The 16,110-nt window shown below is 51.4% G+C and overlaps 7 protein-coding genes across 7 annotated transcripts; 3 read left to right on the top strand and 4 right to left on the bottom strand.

Annotated features, from left to right (window-relative positions):
* Positions 1-116: 116 nt before the first annotated feature.
* Positions 117-798, bottom strand: P153DRAFT_375357 (uncharacterized protein; the record flags this gene model as incomplete). The annotated part of the gene is made up of 3 exons (XM_033669582.1): positions 117-206; positions 260-679; positions 757-798. The coding sequence occupies 3 exons, from the start codon at positions 796-798 to the stop codon at positions 117-119; spliced, it is 552 nt and encodes a 183-aa protein (XP_033525041.1).
* Positions 799-2,063: 1,265 nt separating this feature from the next.
* Positions 2,064-2,633, bottom strand: P153DRAFT_288988 (cytidine deaminase-like protein; the record flags this gene model as incomplete). Its single annotated transcript, XM_033663626.1, has 1 exon — positions 2,064-2,633. The coding sequence occupies one exon, from the start codon at positions 2,631-2,633 to the stop codon at positions 2,064-2,066; it is 570 nt and encodes a 189-aa protein (XP_033525042.1).
* Positions 2,634-2,769: 136 nt separating this feature from the next.
* P153DRAFT_338695 (DnaJ-domain-containing protein) lies at positions 2,770-4,211 on the top strand. The gene is made up of 2 exons (XM_033665800.1): positions 2,770-3,018; positions 3,065-4,211. The coding sequence occupies exons 1-2, from the start codon at positions 2,820-2,822 to the stop codon at positions 3,985-3,987; spliced, it is 1,122 nt and encodes a 373-aa protein (XP_033525043.1). The 5' UTR covers positions 2,770-2,819; the 3' UTR covers positions 3,988-4,211.
* A 620-nt stretch (positions 4,212-4,831) lies between these two features.
* P153DRAFT_384916 (uncharacterized protein) lies at positions 4,832-6,039 on the bottom strand (the record flags this gene model as incomplete). Its single annotated transcript, XM_033670384.1, has 4 exons — positions 4,832-5,353; positions 5,560-5,676; positions 5,731-5,943; positions 5,995-6,039. 4 exons carry the CDS (start codon positions 6,037-6,039, stop codon positions 4,832-4,834), a joined length of 897 nt encoding a protein of 298 aa, XP_033525044.1.
* Positions 6,040-6,997: 958 nt separating this feature from the next.
* Positions 6,998-8,814, top strand: P153DRAFT_422509 (S-adenosyl-L-methionine-dependent methyltransferase). The gene is made up of 2 exons (XM_033672373.1): positions 6,998-7,277; positions 7,336-8,814. The coding sequence occupies exons 1-2, from the start codon at positions 7,088-7,090 to the stop codon at positions 8,667-8,669; spliced, it is 1,524 nt and encodes a 507-aa protein (XP_033525045.1). The 5' UTR covers positions 6,998-7,087; the 3' UTR covers positions 8,670-8,814.
* A 280-nt stretch (positions 8,815-9,094) lies between these two features.
* P153DRAFT_422511 (WD repeat protein-like protein) lies at positions 9,095-13,825 on the top strand. Its single transcript, XM_033672374.1, has 5 exons — positions 9,095-9,280; positions 9,339-9,527; positions 9,576-11,894; positions 11,942-12,373; positions 12,425-13,825. Exons 1-5 carry the CDS (start codon positions 9,200-9,202, stop codon positions 13,541-13,543), a joined length of 4,140 nt encoding a protein of 1,379 aa, XP_033525046.1. The 5' UTR covers positions 9,095-9,199; the 3' UTR covers positions 13,544-13,825.
* Positions 13,826-14,383: 558 nt separating this feature from the next.
* On the bottom strand, positions 14,384-15,941 carry P153DRAFT_384918 (uncharacterized protein; the record flags this gene model as incomplete). Its single annotated transcript, XM_033670385.1, has 2 exons — positions 14,384-15,744; positions 15,797-15,941. The coding sequence occupies 2 exons, from the start codon at positions 15,939-15,941 to the stop codon at positions 14,384-14,386; spliced, it is 1,506 nt and encodes a 501-aa protein (XP_033525047.1).
* Between the last annotated feature and the right edge of the window lie 169 nt (positions 15,942-16,110).

Raw genomic sequence — 16,110 nt, forward strand, 5'->3', positions numbered from 1 at the left:
AAGTGCTGGAGCAAGATTCACGATTTGATTTTGGACACAGGGTCTATGCTTTACGACTCACGAATACACGTACAACGCACGAAGATACACCATGAATTCATTTCTATCGATTACTTTTACTGATTGCCCTTTTCCGCATCCTCCGCATCATCTTTTGGCACACTAACCATTTTCGGCGCCGCAACACCTCTCAGACGACGAAATGCCTACACAAACCGTTAGCAAACCCTCAGTCGAATATCATTGCACGACCACTCACATTCGCAACACTCCCCTCCGGCAACTCCCCATCCCACTTATCCTCGACCTTACTAATTTTCCCCTCCCCGTCAAGATGAACATTCACAACACTCTGAACAGTCATCTCCTTGTTAATCCCCTTGACTATATATCTCGTCCGCAAATCCATCACGATCGGATTCCCCGCATCCCGAACTTGGTAGCTCAACTGGTCGATCTCGCTAAACACTTGCTTCAGCCCGTACCACTGCGCGGAGTAGCGCTCGCGGCCCTCAGCGACGGTGAGGTTGTCCGCGAAGGTCGCGTCGTCTCGCCAGAGCGCGAGTTTAGGCAGGGAGGGGCTACCCGCGAAGAGATCAAGGATTGAGCTGACGATGGTGTGTTGTGAATCTGATAGGGTGACGCCGGGGGCAGTTTGGATGTGTGCCTTCTCGGGAATCTTATTGGTGGAGGCGGCAGAGGCTGCATGCTTTACATCAACTTTGCCCTTGTCTGAGATACGGATCGAGGGCTTACCAGTCGCCAGCTTGACACTGGTTCGCGAGATACATCTCGCATGGGAAAATACTGGCGTTGTCAAGGCCCTTAATGGTTTTGTGCAGAGTTGGGGACTGAATGGACGCATAGTATCACTGTTTTTCACGAGATTGGGTATTTGTTATGGATGTTTCAGGAAATCAACTGACATTTCGAAAAATCGCAATATTTGGTCTTCGCGTTATGTGAGCTAAGTCATGACGTATCGAGGTCAGGATTACGAGCAACCGCGATCTAGCGCGACGAGCGGGGCGAGCGAATGCAAGAGACCCTGGGGCGAACATCACAGGTCTTGATAAATTCAAATTGCAACATTGAAGTCATATTGGAAAGCTTTTCATGACATGGTTTGATGTTCGGGCACTGTAGCGTGTGCACAATGCTGGTCAGAAACAGTACCATGTACGGATTCAATTTGCTTTCTTCGTGGCTCACTTATCGAAGGCAAGTACAGCAAAGTTGCCTTGTTGGCTCTACACGTGGTCAAACACACGTAAAAGTAACATCAGCCTCAAGAACATAGAGAGACAGTTGCTCTTCGTCTGGAATAATTGGGACGCCTTCGCTATCGTTGTCCTGCCCTTCCACCACAGACTGATAGCAGAACAAGCAGCAGATAGTCCCTGTAACTTATCCGGTGTGTTATGTTGTACATCGTAAGGAGTCGCCCAGCGCCACCAGGAGACTTTAACCCCAGAGGGCAACACTGCGTTGTAAGACTTGCCTGTCTCGAATGACGCAGTGTTTATCCAGAGGCGGACGTCAAAGCACCTGCTTTCTGATGTTGTTGCTGAGGCTTGGGAACCGAACGGGATGTTGATAAGGGTGGGTGTTTCGGGTTCGAGAGCAAGAAAGTCGTTGGAAGACCACGGCCGATCTGTTTCGTTGCCTCTATTGACATGAATGGTGCTCCGTGGTTCTGGTCTTAACTCTTTTCCCTTTAGCACAAAGTCAATACCCCCCTCACGAAGTCCAACTGAAGACGATAGGAAGGTGTTGGCGGTATACAAGAGCACAGGTTCTGAGGCGTGTAGCGTCACAACAAGCCCCAGGCTGAAAGGTTGCGAGCCTGGCAAATCAAATTCTGTTTCTGAGGCGCGAAGGACAGCAGTAAGGTAAGGATTTGTTGAGATCTGTTCTATCTCGAGAAGATTTTAGATGTTGATTTGTACTTGTCTGTAGCTGTAGTCAGGATAAACCGAAAAGATCGTAAACGCTGCTTTTGGGTCAGGCAACAGTAAGATCGCGTGATGATTCAACACTATACAACACTCGCACTCAATCCTCTAACTGTCGTGTCCGGCAGTCGCAACACTCAAGATTCGTTCCTCCAATCCGGGTACGTGAATGCACTCAATGCCATGCCCTTCAAGTTTCTTCCTGCCCTCGTTCTCGCCCACAAACTTCTCCGGCTCTTTCACACCCAAATAGACCTTCTTAATCCTCTGTTCCCCATCCTTGCTCCGCGTCCTGATGATCCGATCTGAGCAGGGCATATTGCCGCTCAGTCTCAAATTGCAGGGCTCCATGGTAGTGTAGATGACCGTGTTTGGCGGTAATGCTTCTCCCACTCGCTCCTCAGGTAGGTCATGTGCTTGAGCAAACTTCAACAGACAGCACTGCTCAGCGTGCGTGTTTCCTTCGCATTCTAGCGTGTACCCGCGGGACAGTATGGCTCCATCGTCTGCGTTGACAAGTAGTGCGCCTACACGGAAGTTCGAGGGCTTTGGTGGTGATTCTTGGGCCTGATCTAGAGCGAGTCGCATGTATTGCATGTGATCATTAGGATCTGGACCTGATGCAGGCGGTACTGGGCCATCCCAGTATTTGACAGGTCCTGGCCAATCTTCGGGCATGTTGAGAGTGGATGAGGATGAGTGGTGAGAGTGTAAGTGAGAGTGGTCTGTAGGAATTGTGTCATAGCTCTTAGCTCCGTCTAAAGTCCGATTATCTACACGTCGCGAACGCGTGAGAGAACCTACCGCGACATCACTTGCTTTCCACATTTAAATCACAACCTCACCATACAATAACCACACAATATGGCGCGAAAGGCCCCACAACAGCGCGACGCACAGGAAATGAATGACGACCCGTTTGTCAACGACGAGGCGGACGACGTTGAAGAGGATGATGGACCACCAACCATTGATCCATATGAGGTGCTTGGTCTGGAGACGGATGTCACCGCCGACGAGGTCAAGAAAGCGTATCGCAAACTGGCGCTGAAACATCATCCAGGTACGACTCCAATCAACCCTCACCAACACTGCTAACACCACCCCAGACAAGGCTGCAGAAGGCGAGCAGGAAGCCGCGAAGAAGAAGTTCCAAGAAATCGCCTTCGCCTACGCCGTCCTCTCCGATGATCGCCGGCGAAAGCGCTACGACCTCACTGGCAGCACTGCCGAGACACTCGAAGACGACGACGGCTTCGACTGGCTGAAGTTCTACCGCCAGCAGTTTGAGGATGTGGTCAACGAGGACGCCATCAACAAGGTGTCAGAAGAGTTCAAGGGTAGCGACGAGGAGCGACGAGAGCTGGTCAAGGCGTACAAGAAGGCCAAGGGCAATCTAAATGCGATATACGAGCTTGTCATGCTGTCTGATATTCTCGTGGACGACGACCGCTTCAGGCAGATCCTGGACGAGGAAATTGAAAAGGGCACGATCGAGTCGTGTCCAGCATACGCGAAGGAGAACGATGAGACGCGACAGAAAGCCAAGGATGCTGAGAAGAAGAGGCGCGAGGATTGGGACAAGCGCCAGGCTGCGGAAGAGAAAGCTGGGAAATCCAAGGGAAAGGCGGACAGCAAAGCAAAGAGCAAAAAGAAGGGCGGAGACGATATGGCTGGTCTGGCCGCGTTGATTCAGCAAAGACAAAAACAGAGAGCGGGCGGCTTCTTCGACCAGCTAGAGGCCAAGTACGCGCCCAAGCCACGGGGCAGCAAGAGGGCGACACCCATGGACATGGATGAGCCGCCCGAGGAAGCGTTTCAGGCTATGGCAGACCGAGCAAAGAAGCAGAAGCGAAGCAGTCGCACAAAAAAAGCCAAGGATGAGGATGAAGATGAGGAGATGGATATCGGCGAGGAGGATATCGGTATCTCCGACGAAGATGAGGAGGAAGAGGAAGCTCCACGCAAATCGAAGGCGCGCAAACCTCGTGCAAAGCCCAAGGGATGCGGACGCGGTACTGCGAAGGCTTGAGGATACTCGTGAAGCCAGATTTTAGTTCTCCGAAATGGTGTTTGACGAATGGGTTGGTGATGTCGTTCTCCCTACGGTTTGCATAGCATGGCGCCCGGAACTTGGAAATGGACATATTTGTCGTGCATGGGCACCACAGTGATGTGGAGATATTTGGAGGCTTGCTCTTTTCTTACATGCTTAAGTCTCCACTTTCCGTGCTCCTAATGAAAGTATTCTGATGGCTTGGCTCTCGTCATCTCTCTCCACTTACCAGTCATGTTTCTCATATCACCTTTTTGCCTCCTGTTGAAATCAATATCTACACGAACTTTCTCCCGGCTGAGCGAAACCGTCACACAGGGAACAAGAACAACTCCAGGAAGTCGCTGTATAACCATGGTCTGCACTGATGTCTTGCCATGTACTTATGGGTGTCTGTTTTCCTTGGCCTGCAGGTGATGGGGCGTTTGAGGAAGGAACGTGTTCAGCTGTTTTGTCATTTCACGGGATTCCTTGAAAGCCTGGAAGCGCTGCTGGTAAAAGGGAGATGTTTGAGAAGAATTGGATTAGGACTGTTGGACTTGTATTAGGCGTCAAGAATTTTGCTCTGGTTCTACTGAGTGACAGCAGTATTTGTGCCGTAGAACTAGCCTTCATGTCTTTCGCTGCCTGATCCAACCCAATTGAGGAACTGAACTCAACGCCGACGCAAGACCATCCAAGCCGCTTTGTGTTACTCACCTCGTCCAAAGGTTCAAATGGACTCCCCAGATATGCTCTGTCGGCGAGTTATGAATACCAAAATGTCCTTTCAATCATCTCTTCAACCTCCCAATCAGAGACCATCAGCATCTCCTCCATCTCACTGCTCAACCTTCCACGCCATAACATGCTCCCCATGACTCGCGACCGTTTTTCCCTGAGCGCCCATGATCTTCTGACAATATGCCACCGCAGTCACCCAAGTACCCTGCATAACAGCGTCGTCGACCATCCACCCCTGCCCGTGTAACTCGCACACCGCCATCTCCCGCAAGAACCACCAGCTGGGCAGGAAATTCAACTTCGCCAACGCTCTCAACTTCAACTCGCTGTACATGGCGCAGTACATGCACACTTGCTGAAGCATGACCCCGTCCTGATGAGCGAAGGCGACTTGCCACATGGCGTTGGCGATGTTATCGACGTGCAATGAGGATATGGGGTTGCTGTAGGGGCTGTTCGGGATGAGAGATGGTGCGTTGTGGATTGCACAGGTGAACAGGAAGTGGGCGGTGGTGTTGGCGTTTGGTACTTGGAGTTCTTGGGCCGGAATAAACATTTGGGATGGTGTTGATGACTTCGTTGTTGTTGACGGATTTGTTGTTGATACTGGGTTCGGAGTCTGGAAGTGTGTTAATTATGTCGTTGTGAGTGAAATCCAGACGCTCTGAGTGCTTGCGTATAGGGGAAGATGTCAGGCAGAGCCTTATGAGTTTGTCTGTTGGGAAGGGACGATGCGTGTACTCCTTGCTGCACACGCAACATGGGGAAGAACGCGCAATACAAGTGAGAAATAGCAAGGCCCTCCAACATCAAGTACAGGCTTACCTCGCTGTTCGACTCCCCGTCTTCAGTCAGCGGCTTCTTCTGTGGTAGCATTTGAGCCATCGGAACGTCCGCTCCCTGGTTCTTGCCTCCACGAGATCTCTTCTTTGGCAAAGTAAGCTAACCATCGATATCAGTCTTTCAACTCAGCCGCCACGAGAAACTCCGACTCACCTTCCCAGCCCACTCTGCGCCCTCCCACTTCCTCTTCTGTGCTGGAGTGGGCGCGTCTGAGGGTACTGTGTTGGATCCTTGCTGCGCCTTAAGAGGAGTATTGGATCCTACAACTTTGGAAGCTTGCTGGATTGTCGGCGATTTGTGGATCCCAGAGGGTGTGGTCGTGCCCTTCTGCTGACTGGTAGAAGAACCCTGCGAGCTCGTGGGATACTATGCGCCTCTCAGTTCAGCTCTTCAATTCCTCGGACTCCTCTCTCTCACCTTCCTTGCTGTTGGTGTATGGGGAGTCGTGGTTGTTGCATTCATTGTTGGTTTGTCGTTACGGAAATTGGCGGAAATACTAGAGTTGGAAGGTATCTCCGTGCAGTTTAATTGAACTGGTAAATGGCTGCGGGTTGTAGTGAAACAGAGTGGACGCGCAAAGGGACAGTAACGGGGAAACTTGGGGTGAATGGTGATCTGCAAGCGATACGGGAAAGTGATAACAAACTGATATGTATGACTTGTAAGAAGCGTGTATTCCACATCGAGGAGACCTCGTAATTACTGGTAATGTGACAAGGACGAAACTATTCGATACTGTCATGAACTATGAGCTGCTATGTAACGAGGCACACCAATATCTGAGCAGATATCAAAATGTTCCACAGTTGCAAGTGCTTCGGCCATTCCACTGATTTAATTTTGGGTTGGAGTTCTACTCCCACTTACCATCTATTTGGAAATGAATGACTTGGCTACGATGGACATTGTGGGTTAGAAGGTCTATATACAATCGAAGTATGAGACTCGTGTGATACAAGACCTCATTTTGATATAATATTTTGCTATATTATGATGAGAAAGGATGAACCCCCATCAAGAGATGGTTAGAGAAAATGGGAAGAAGAAAAAACCACAGGCTGAGGTGATATCACCCAGCATACAATTCTCAGCATTTACTTTACGGAATATTCGAAGTTGTCAGTCAAGATCAAGGAGATCGGACAGTAGATGGAATACAGTACACGGTGTTGTCAGAACACGACGTCGTTGTAACATATTCGGCTACTTCAATTCACGACTTCATAGCAGCCGATGTGAGATTGCGACGGAGATGGCAACGATGCGAATCTTGAGATGGAGCGGAGAAAGAAAAAGGTGAAATAGATCAAGTGGTTTACAATCTTGCGCTTCCCTCCACAATACGGCAGGCGCGATGACCGAACCCCGCACCTCTGCGCACAAAACTTACGCTAGCCTCAAAGCTTTCTTCCACCACAGTGCGACCAGATCCTGACTTAAAATTGAACTAGGATCACCGGAAGAGGAGGAAATACTCACTCAAAAAGAAAGCAAAGTCCTGAGCTTCGGTATGGCACACAGCGATTCAGACTCTGGAAGCTCTGTTGGTAGCATCCACGAAGACATAAGCGAACCCGATACCACAACATTCAAGTGCTTGTTCTGCGATCAGCAATGTAGTCGCGTGTCGGACATGACAACGCATTGCAAGACTGAACACAGCTTCGATTTGAACGAGACTATCAAAAATCTTGGATCAGGTTTGTCTTCCGTCTCGCACGCCTTACCTGATTCGAACATCACACTTACATGCTATAGACGCGGATGAGCTCACAATCATCAAGCTCGTCAACTACCTACGAGCAGAGGCAGAGAAGAGCACAGACCCCAAGAGTATCAAGATATCGCTGAAAGATCTCGAAAGTGACAAGTACCTCCAGCCTGTGCTAGAAGATGACGCTCTGCTATTTGAGCTAGGGGATCTGATGCCAGATTCGGATTCCAAGGTTGTGGACTACGACGAGTATGAGGCAGTCATGCACAAAGAGAGGCCAGAAGATCTGTCCAAACTGAAAATCACCAGCGATCGGGATGAGGACTATTTCGAGTCGTACAAGGGCAATGGTATCCACCGGGAGATGATCGAGGACCGTGTACGAACAGAAAGCTACCGGGACTTTATCGAGAAGAATCCCGATGTTTTTGCAGGAAAGACCGTTCTTGATGTTGGGTGTGGGACTGGAATATTATCGTTGTTCTGCGCGAGAGCGGGTGCGAAGAAGGTGTTCGCGGTCGACAACTCCGGCATTGCACTACGCGCGAAAGAGATCATCGCAAAGAACGGGTACTCAGATCGCATCGAGGTGATCCAAGGGAGAGTGGAGGACTTCAACACGCAACGTCTGATTGGGAAAGAGAAGGTCGACATCATCATTTCGGAGTGGATGGGCTATGGTCTGCTGTTCGAAGGCATGCTTGACTCGGTTCTCCGCGCGCGAGACATGTATTTGAAAGACGGAGGCATCATGGTTCCCAGCCACTGCAACATCCGCCTTGCCCCTATCTCGGATGCCAACTGGATAGCTGACAGCACGGGAGAGAAGTTCTGGAAAGACATCTATGGGTTCGATTTCTCGCCCATGATACCTGGTGGGCTCCTGAACACACACGAGATCGGCGTATTTGACGTCCCTGAGAAAGCGCTCAGTGGCTCTGCAACATCTCATCTGCTCGAGATGAAGACTGTTTCCGTCGAGGAGCTGAGCTTCAAAATTCCTCTACAGATGAAGCTCGACCGTGACGTCCAGTCTCTAGAAGCCATCGCCATATGGTTCGACACCATATTCATCCATTCCGGTAGCACACAGGACGTCAAGACACTAGACAACGTTGACTGGGGGAAGAATGGTATTCCTGGGCTTGGATTCTCAACTGGACCGGCGAACACGCCGACACATTGGCACCAGGCGGTCCTGCTACTGGATGAGAAAGTGGCGGAGAAGCAAAAATTCAAGGCTGGGACAGTGTTGGAGGGTACGTTGACGTACGCGAAGGAGAAGGGCGATGATCGGGGGATCACGGTGACGGTGGAGTGGAAGGGGCAGGGTGAGCAGGGTGAGGTCGTGGGGAACGTGCAGAGGACGATGGCTTAAGCTTGGTGATGAGCTATCAGGGTGGTTATGCGAAAAGTCTTTTTTGTTCTTGCGGCAGGGTATGAGCCTCAGGCGCTGGTATTAGATGGGAAGTTCGCGAATTCGAATTTGATAGAGTTCATCAAACGGACATTTAGAGTTTGGCAAAATCAAAGGAGGAATTCGGGTCTGTATGTCTAAAATGGCGCGCATCATTTTCAAAGTTCTGTCAAGCTCATGCTTCCACCACCCCGTCAAAAAAAACTGGACAGTTTTGCGCTTAGTCACTACCGAACTGGGTGACTAATCTCAAAAACTGTCCAGTTTTTTTTGACGGGGTGGTGCTTCCGCGAGGAGATCTGACGACACAGTGGTGGACCGTGCGCCTGCTCCTGATGTACCTGAGATTGGACAATGTTGTCGCGGCAGCGTCATCAACATCAGATCATCACTTGACCATCGTAGCAAGGTGCGCCTGAAGCTTAGAAGCTCTGCAAGGCTCCGCGACGAGCAGGAAAATGTGGAATCAATAGCATACTTCCACATCTCTCATGCGCGGCATTCTTCCTGGGCGTCCGCAGGCCAAGCTGCAGGCCGTCGCCCATGGCCTGTGGGAGGGCAACCAGCTCATTGTATGACTTCTTCCTGCGCGTCGCATATGCGCAAATTGCTGAGATTGATGCTGAACAGATCTACATCTCTGGAAACGCGTTCATTATCCTCGACCGCCCAAACCACGTCTTGCAGACCATCTACATCGACGAGGAGTTCGAGCTCGAAGCCGTCGCACTAGACAAAGGCACAGGCAAGATCGCGACATGCTCGACCAAGACCATATACATATACCAACCATACGGACAAGATGAGGGCGCTATCAAGGTGTGCATGCTATCTCAAGAAGGCGAGGCGTGATGCTGATTCGCGCAGTGGTCGCTGCAGGGCAGCATGGCACTCCCCAACCCAGACGACGCGATAACGACAATCTCATGGGGTATGCCCGACGAAGTACTTGTAGGAAGTGCCTCGCTCACCTTGTTCAATACCCACGGCGCGACAGAACAGATTTGGACGAAGCAGCTGGCTAATCCAGTCAAGTTCGCTCACTTCTCGCCTGACGCAGAGGCTATAGCCTCGACTGGCAGGCACGACCGACTCTTGAAGATATGGCGACGGCTTGCGTTTGGCTCCGCAGACCAATGTTTCGATCACTTTTATCTACCCCATCCCATGGCCATCACAGGTTTGCATTGGCGCCAGCCGCACGGTGAGCAGACAGTGGACAACGTATTGTACACGATTTGCGCCGACCACAAAGTGCGGGTATGGGTACCCGGGGAACATCATGGTGTTGACGGTATGCATTTGTGGGCTGATGTGGATCTGATGGCATCGATAAATCCGCGATCAATACCGCTAGACCAACAGTCAAGAAAACGATATGCTTTCTTTATTGACGGGAAATACTTCGCACAAGCAACAGAAAGAGCAATGCAACAAGCATCAGCAGAGGAGAAGGATCACGGTCTTGCGCATCATCATCTAATCGAGGTCGCTAACCGCAGCCCGGAGATATGTGTGGTGTTGGATGATCAGGGAAACATGTCGGCGTGGGGGTTTGAAAATGTAGGGGCCAAAGCTAGGAAGCTTACGGATGTTTTCAACATTGCGCATTCGGACGGCCTTCATTTGCACTTTGCAAAGAACCCTAAAGCACTCGAAGACAATGTCCAATTCTATGCGTTCATTGGTGACAAGCCAGACTCCGAGTTCACTCTTCTATCTCATCATTTCGACGGGCGCATAGAGTGGCTGGAGTCACGAATCGATTACCTCTTTAACCCATCACCGCAGACACAGCGCATTCAGAGAAAAGCAGTGTGGACCGGACATCTGCACGCTATCAAGAAAGTCAATCGGACAGCTAGCGGACGAGCGCTGGTGTCACGAACGATAGCAGATGAATGCATTGTGTGGGTACAACGACCAGCAGAGAGTGGAACAACACTCCATCGCCATAGCACCGTCAAGATCACTGAGCACATCCACCGTACAGCCTTGCTCCAGGATGGCAACTTCGTCGTCTTTCTGCATCATGAACACATCGCGTTGTGGGACACGAGAGGTCCGCTAGCAGTTGAAGTAACCCGTCGCGCATACAAACTACAAGGTAAGCCTTTGTGCTTGCTCGTCATTCCCGAAACGCAGACAGGTGGCCAGCTTCTGCACATTGCAACCATCAGCTCTGAGATGAACTGCATATGTTGGGAGGTCAAATTGCCCCTACCTGAAAGAGATCCCATTTCTGGTCGCAAGCTATCAACCGTTGTTGCGACCAATGGGCACACAAACGGATACTCACAGGGATCACTTGAAGAGTACTCAACATTCGATCTTGGATCAGGTGATGACCTGGCTTTCGTCCTGCCTGTAGACCCTGCGGGGACTGCGCCAGTGATATCGGGTTTTCTTGACACTTTTGCTCGCGATGTCGCAATTTCATATACGAAGTCTGGCGTCATCAAGTCATGGACTGCGCGAGTGAATACCGAGAAGCGGAAGCTCGAGTGGCTTCTAACTTCCACTGTCGAAACTGGCATACACAATCCTTCACTTGCCAGTGGCACGTCGATACGTAAAGCTGCATTGGTAGATGCTGAAAAGACAACACTGACAATATGGAACACAAGAAGCTCGCAACTTGAGTATGAAGAGACGTTCGAAGGGAATGGAGTCATTCAAGATTTGGATTGGTCATCTACGCCAGACAATCAGTCAATCCTTGCAGTAGGCTTCCCGCATCGCGTTGTCATTTACGCTCAGCTGCGCTACGATTATCTGAATGCTGGGCCATCCTGGGTACAGATACGACAGATACACATCCGCGACATCACACCTCACCCTATAGGCGACTCGGTTTGGCTGGGCAGTGGTAATCTCGTAATTGGCGCAGGCAACCAGCTGTTTATCCAGGACGAAGTTGTGGAGGTATCCGAGGGACTGTTCCCTAGCCTTCGCACTATTGCCCGCAAGACAGCTTCGATCGATATTTTTGAGGCTGTCAGCAGATTGAACGGTCCACTGCCGATGTATCATCCGCAGCTGCTATCACAGTGTGTTTTGGCTGGCAAGTTGCTGCTTGTTCAACGTGTCCTGCTACGACTGTACAAAAAGTTGAAGTTCTGGATTGAAGGTGAGGACTTTGACAGCACTTTGGGATTCTCAACGGAGGATTTCTTCGAAGATGAGGTAAGCACTTACCCCTCGTGGCTTTGACACAACGCTGATCCAAGTAGACTCATACCACTTCCTCAAGAAAAGAGATCCGCTCGTCCTATGCCGACTTCTCAGATGACGGCGAGCCCGAAACTGTGACCGAGGAGGTCGCTGTCAACCTCAACGAACTTCTTACGAAGAAACAGATACCGCTGCTCTCCAGTCGAGAACAATTTCGTCTCGCCGACATCGTCGAATGCATAGGCATGGTCGAGAAACATCGGCGCTCTATTGACGAAAACGCCGGTCGCTTTTTGCTTTTCTTCAGACAGCATGTTCTCAACGAGACGCAGAAGGGCCCAATTTCATGGCGAGAGATCATATGGGCTTTTCATTCCGGAAGCCAAGACATCCTGACCGATCTTGTGAGCCGGCACTTCAATGGGAAAATGATGTGGCAACATGCTAAGGAATGTGGGATATTCATGTGGATGACCGACATCAATGCCTTGGTCAGTCGATTATATCTTCCATCACCTCGACAACCTCACTAACGAATGTAGCGAGCCCAATTCGAGATCATCGCCCGGAATGAGTACACCAAGACTGACGAGAAGAATCCTGTCGATTGCGCACTATACTATCTCGCATTGCGCAAGAAGCCAGTTTTGGTGGGCCTGTGGCGTATGGCTACGTGGTCTAGGGAACAAGGTGCAACCCAGCGACTCCTTGCCAACAACTTCAACCAGGATCGATGGAAAACTGCTGCACTGAAGAATGCATACGCTCTGATGGGTAGAAGGCGGTTCGAGTATGCAGCTTCTTTTTTCCTGCTTGCAGACCATCTGCAGGACGCTGTTATGGTATTGCACAACCAGTTGGGTGATACTCAACTCGCTATCGCAGTGGCGCGAGTGTATGGTGGCGATGACTCTCCTGTTCTACAAAACTTCCTAAAGGATAAGGTCCTCCCTCAAGCTGCACGCGACGGCAATCGCTGGCTCGCCACCTGGGCCTATTGGCTGATAGGCCGCCGCGACAACGCTGTCCGCTCCCTTGTCACACCGCTCTCCCTTTTGCTTAGCCCACCGGAAACACCCAATTTCAAGAGCAAATCATACCTCACGGATGACCCCGCGCTGGTGGTTCTGTATAAGCAACTCCGCGAGAAGTCTTTACAGACTTTGCGCGGCGCGACCATGATTGGCATGCGCGAGGAGTGGGACTTTGTAATCCACACCGCGAACCTGTACGAGCGCATGGGATGTGACGTGCTCGCTCTGGATCTCGTGAAAACTTGGGAATTTCTTTTGCCCCCACCGACAAGGGTTATGCCGGGACGACCACCGCTCAGTCCGGCTATGCCGCGTGAGAGCTTCCATGCTCGTGGTCCGAATCAATCAGCACTGGACTTCGACTTTGATCCTAGGAAGCTGCTTAGAAGGCGGAGCTCCCTGGTTGTGGCTGACTTTCCGGTGCGTGAACACGGTAAGAACGAGCTCGCGGAACATGCAGGGGCAGTACAGGAAGAGAAGAATGAGGATGAGGAGGACAATGGCGAGGAGGCGAGAAAGGCGGAAGAGAAGGTCGAGCCTAAGAAGGAGGAGCCTAAGAAGAAACCGCCGCCTACTCAGTTCCATGAGCCGGATGCGAATAGTTTGTTGGATTCTTTTGGGTTCTAGAATGCGAAAGTCGGGTTGAGTTTGTTAGCTGGACATCGTCTTGAATTGGTGGGGATAGGTCCGCATAGTATGGTGTTGCGGAGGTTGAAGTCGGGTGCTGGTATTGAACCTGGGTGTTTCAATCTATCATTACTCGTCGCTGACATAGAATGCAGAGTCTTCGTGCAAGTATTCGTATGAATTCATGACTACATTGCTGAGACAAGATTCTAAGATTTCCTATTCATAATAGCACGCTTTACTTCAAGTCATGTTCTCGTGCTATGGCTCCCTGGTTTCCCGTTCGCGATTGTTCTTCTTCATGTAGATCCCTCCTCCAGATCGACTGTGCCCTAAAATGAACGGTCAACTACCAGCTCATAAGCCCTTTCTCTCAATATTTGTTCTTTTTCATACGCCTGTTTTCATCTCTCACCACGTCCAAAGGTTCCTTTCCACGCTTGCCAGGACCACTCGTGCGCCTTTCTGGCTGCGTCGCGTTGCTCATCAAAGCATCTTTGCTGCTTTGTTACGCCGTGGAAACACTCGTTTCTCATATTATTGGGACCTTCGCGTCTATCACCTTGCTTGTCACGCGATCTTGCGGCCTATAAAGCTTCGAACCTGGTCTGGATGTAGTTGTTTCAGTATCAGCTGGATCATATACCGCCAGGCCATGCTCATTGTATACATTAGTCGCACGTCACTGGGTCAATCTGAACTTGAACTTGGGTATGTGAGTCATTTCACAGGTGTATATCGACTATGAAAAGGTATCATGAGGGAAGGTGGTACTGAAGGAGGAAATCCGCTCGCTAGTCCGTCGCGCCATGTCTGCACTTTCACCGACATCTCATTCGTTCACTTATCATTCTCATCAACCGTCTGCTTCTTCTTCAGCGATGGCGCTGAGTTGGAGGGCCCCGCCATCGGAGACGCAGGTGCTGAAGAGAAGCCGAAGATGTCATCTTCTTCCGCTTCTGCGTTTGCCTCGGCCTCCGCATCTGCTCCCTCCTCGTCAGTGTCCTCAGCCCGCTCACGCCTACCCTTGCCCTTGCCCTTGGAAACTGCAGTCGACTGTGGTGCTGATGTCGACGCCGCTGTCTGAGACTCTGCTGTCTGAGACTCCGCTGCCGAGCCAGACGCAACAGGCCTCGGGGGCGCTGCCGGCGCGATGTCACCAGCTGCTGGAGTCAATGGGATCCGAGTCGCCGCCACAGGAGGATTGTCCAGCACAGGGAAGTCCGCGAGAGCAATAGCATTCTCCGGGAACTGCTCAGCGACAGTCAGCACGCGGCCATGCTCGATGTACTGGCGCAACTGTTTCGCGCGCTGCATCAAATCAAGCACCACCTTGTTCTTCTTTGGATGCGCCGAGACGATCTGGCTGCGCACCGAATCCCGATTCCGGCTGCCTCCTGCCGCAGCGTTGATGCGGGCTGCGATGTACTCCATCTCCAGGTCACCCCACACCCCGCCGTCAACCTGGAACCCGAACGTCTCGGCGCCGTGTGTGTGACAGAGGTAGTTGATGCTGTCATACATGACCCAACGCTCCAACGTCGTCCAGTGGTCCTTGAACACCGTAGGCATATACGTGCTATCGCGGCGCCGCTGGATCTGCTTTACCCACTTGTTGTATGCTGTCGAGTAGGCGCTGTTGTTGGGATCAACGTTCTGCAGCTTCGAAAGGCCGACGTAGGCGTCGATGTAACGGTGCGTCGCCGTGTCGAAACGACGGAACAAGATGATCGGCTTCCATACCTTGCCGGTTGGATGCTCCCACTGACCTCGCGCGGCGACGTACTGCCACACACGTCCCTTGGAGTCTTTCCGTGGGATCGTGGCGATCTCGAGCGAGGGGATGAAGTGAAAGTCACCTGAGGGCTGGGCCGTGGTGTCGATCTGCGGGAGGTGGTCGGTTTGTGTGTAGACGCCGCCGTTGTAGGGGTCTGGGATCGTGTAGGTTGACACAACGATGGCAGGGTCGGTAGGGTGTTGAGTGAACACTTCCTGGTTGTGAAGACGAGCAGGTACCTGCTGTTCGGTCGTCCAAGTTGTGGGAGCTGGCAGAGAGGCAGTGCTCGCTTGAACAGCATCTTCATCCTGCGAGTCGTTGTCTTCATCGCCGACATAGTCGTTGCCGCCACCGAGTTCGAAGATCTCGTCATCGAGGTCCTGTTCTCCATCGTCGGCCAGGGCAGCCAGATCTTCGTTGTCATCTAGCGAGTGGTCAGTTTACCTCCCGCGAATGTGAACGGACTTCTTGCTTACCTTGGGCATTTTCCTCGTCAATGTTCATCTCTTGTCCGTCTGCCTGCTGCTCTGGCACCGCGTTCGCCTCGCTCGAGGTTTCGGAGTAAAGGACCAGTGGCTCCTTGGGCGAGCTTGCCTGAGCGGGGGTGGGGTTGTTCGACATCTTGGAGTTGGCACGTATGGATGTGAATTTGGATCTGAGTGAGCAGATATCAGTAGGTGTTCAAGGAGATAGCTGTCAGTGGAATGGGCGGTGGTTGACCCAGCGAGGGCTCACAAGGTGGAAGGAGAAGGAATATGAAAGGACAAGAGGGAGAACTTGGGTACCTTAG

Source organism: Dothidotthia symphoricarpi (genome assembly GCF_010015815.1).
Source record: "Dothidotthia symphoricarpi CBS 119687 unplaced genomic scaffold P153scaffold_8, whole genome shotgun sequence".
Lineage (NCBI taxonomy): Eukaryota > Fungi > Ascomycota > Dothideomycetes > Pleosporales > Dothidotthiaceae > Dothidotthia > Dothidotthia symphoricarpi.

What these genes read in the sequence shown, in the direction of transcription:
- P153DRAFT_338695 (XM_033665800.1), top strand. Translation starts at nt 2,820, where the DNA reads ATGGCGCGAAAGGCCCCACAACAGCGCGACGCACAGGAAATGAATGAC. An exon ending in GGCGCTGAAACATCATCCAG is followed by an intron (nt 3,019 to 3,064) that starts GTACGACTCCAA and finishes ACACCACCCCAG; the next exon opens with ACAAGGCTGCAGAAGGCGAG.
- P153DRAFT_422509 (XM_033672373.1), top strand. Translation starts at nt 7,088, where the DNA reads ATGGCACACAGCGATTCAGACTCTGGAAGCTCTGTTGGTAGCATCCAC. An exon ending in TATCAAAAATCTTGGATCAG is followed by an intron (nt 7,278 to 7,335) that starts GTTTGTCTTCCG and finishes TACATGCTATAG; the next exon opens with ACGCGGATGAGCTCACAATC.
- P153DRAFT_422511 (XM_033672374.1), top strand. Translation starts at nt 9,200, where the DNA reads ATGCGCGGCATTCTTCCTGGGCGTCCGCAGGCCAAGCTGCAGGCCGTC. An exon ending in AGGATTTCTTCGAAGATGAG is followed by an intron (nt 11,895 to 11,941) that starts GTAAGCACTTAC and finishes TGATCCAAGTAG; the next exon opens with ACTCATACCACTTCCTCAAG. An exon ending in TGACCGACATCAATGCCTTG is followed by an intron (nt 12,374 to 12,424) that starts GTCAGTCGATTA and finishes TAACGAATGTAG; the next exon opens with CGAGCCCAATTCGAGATCAT.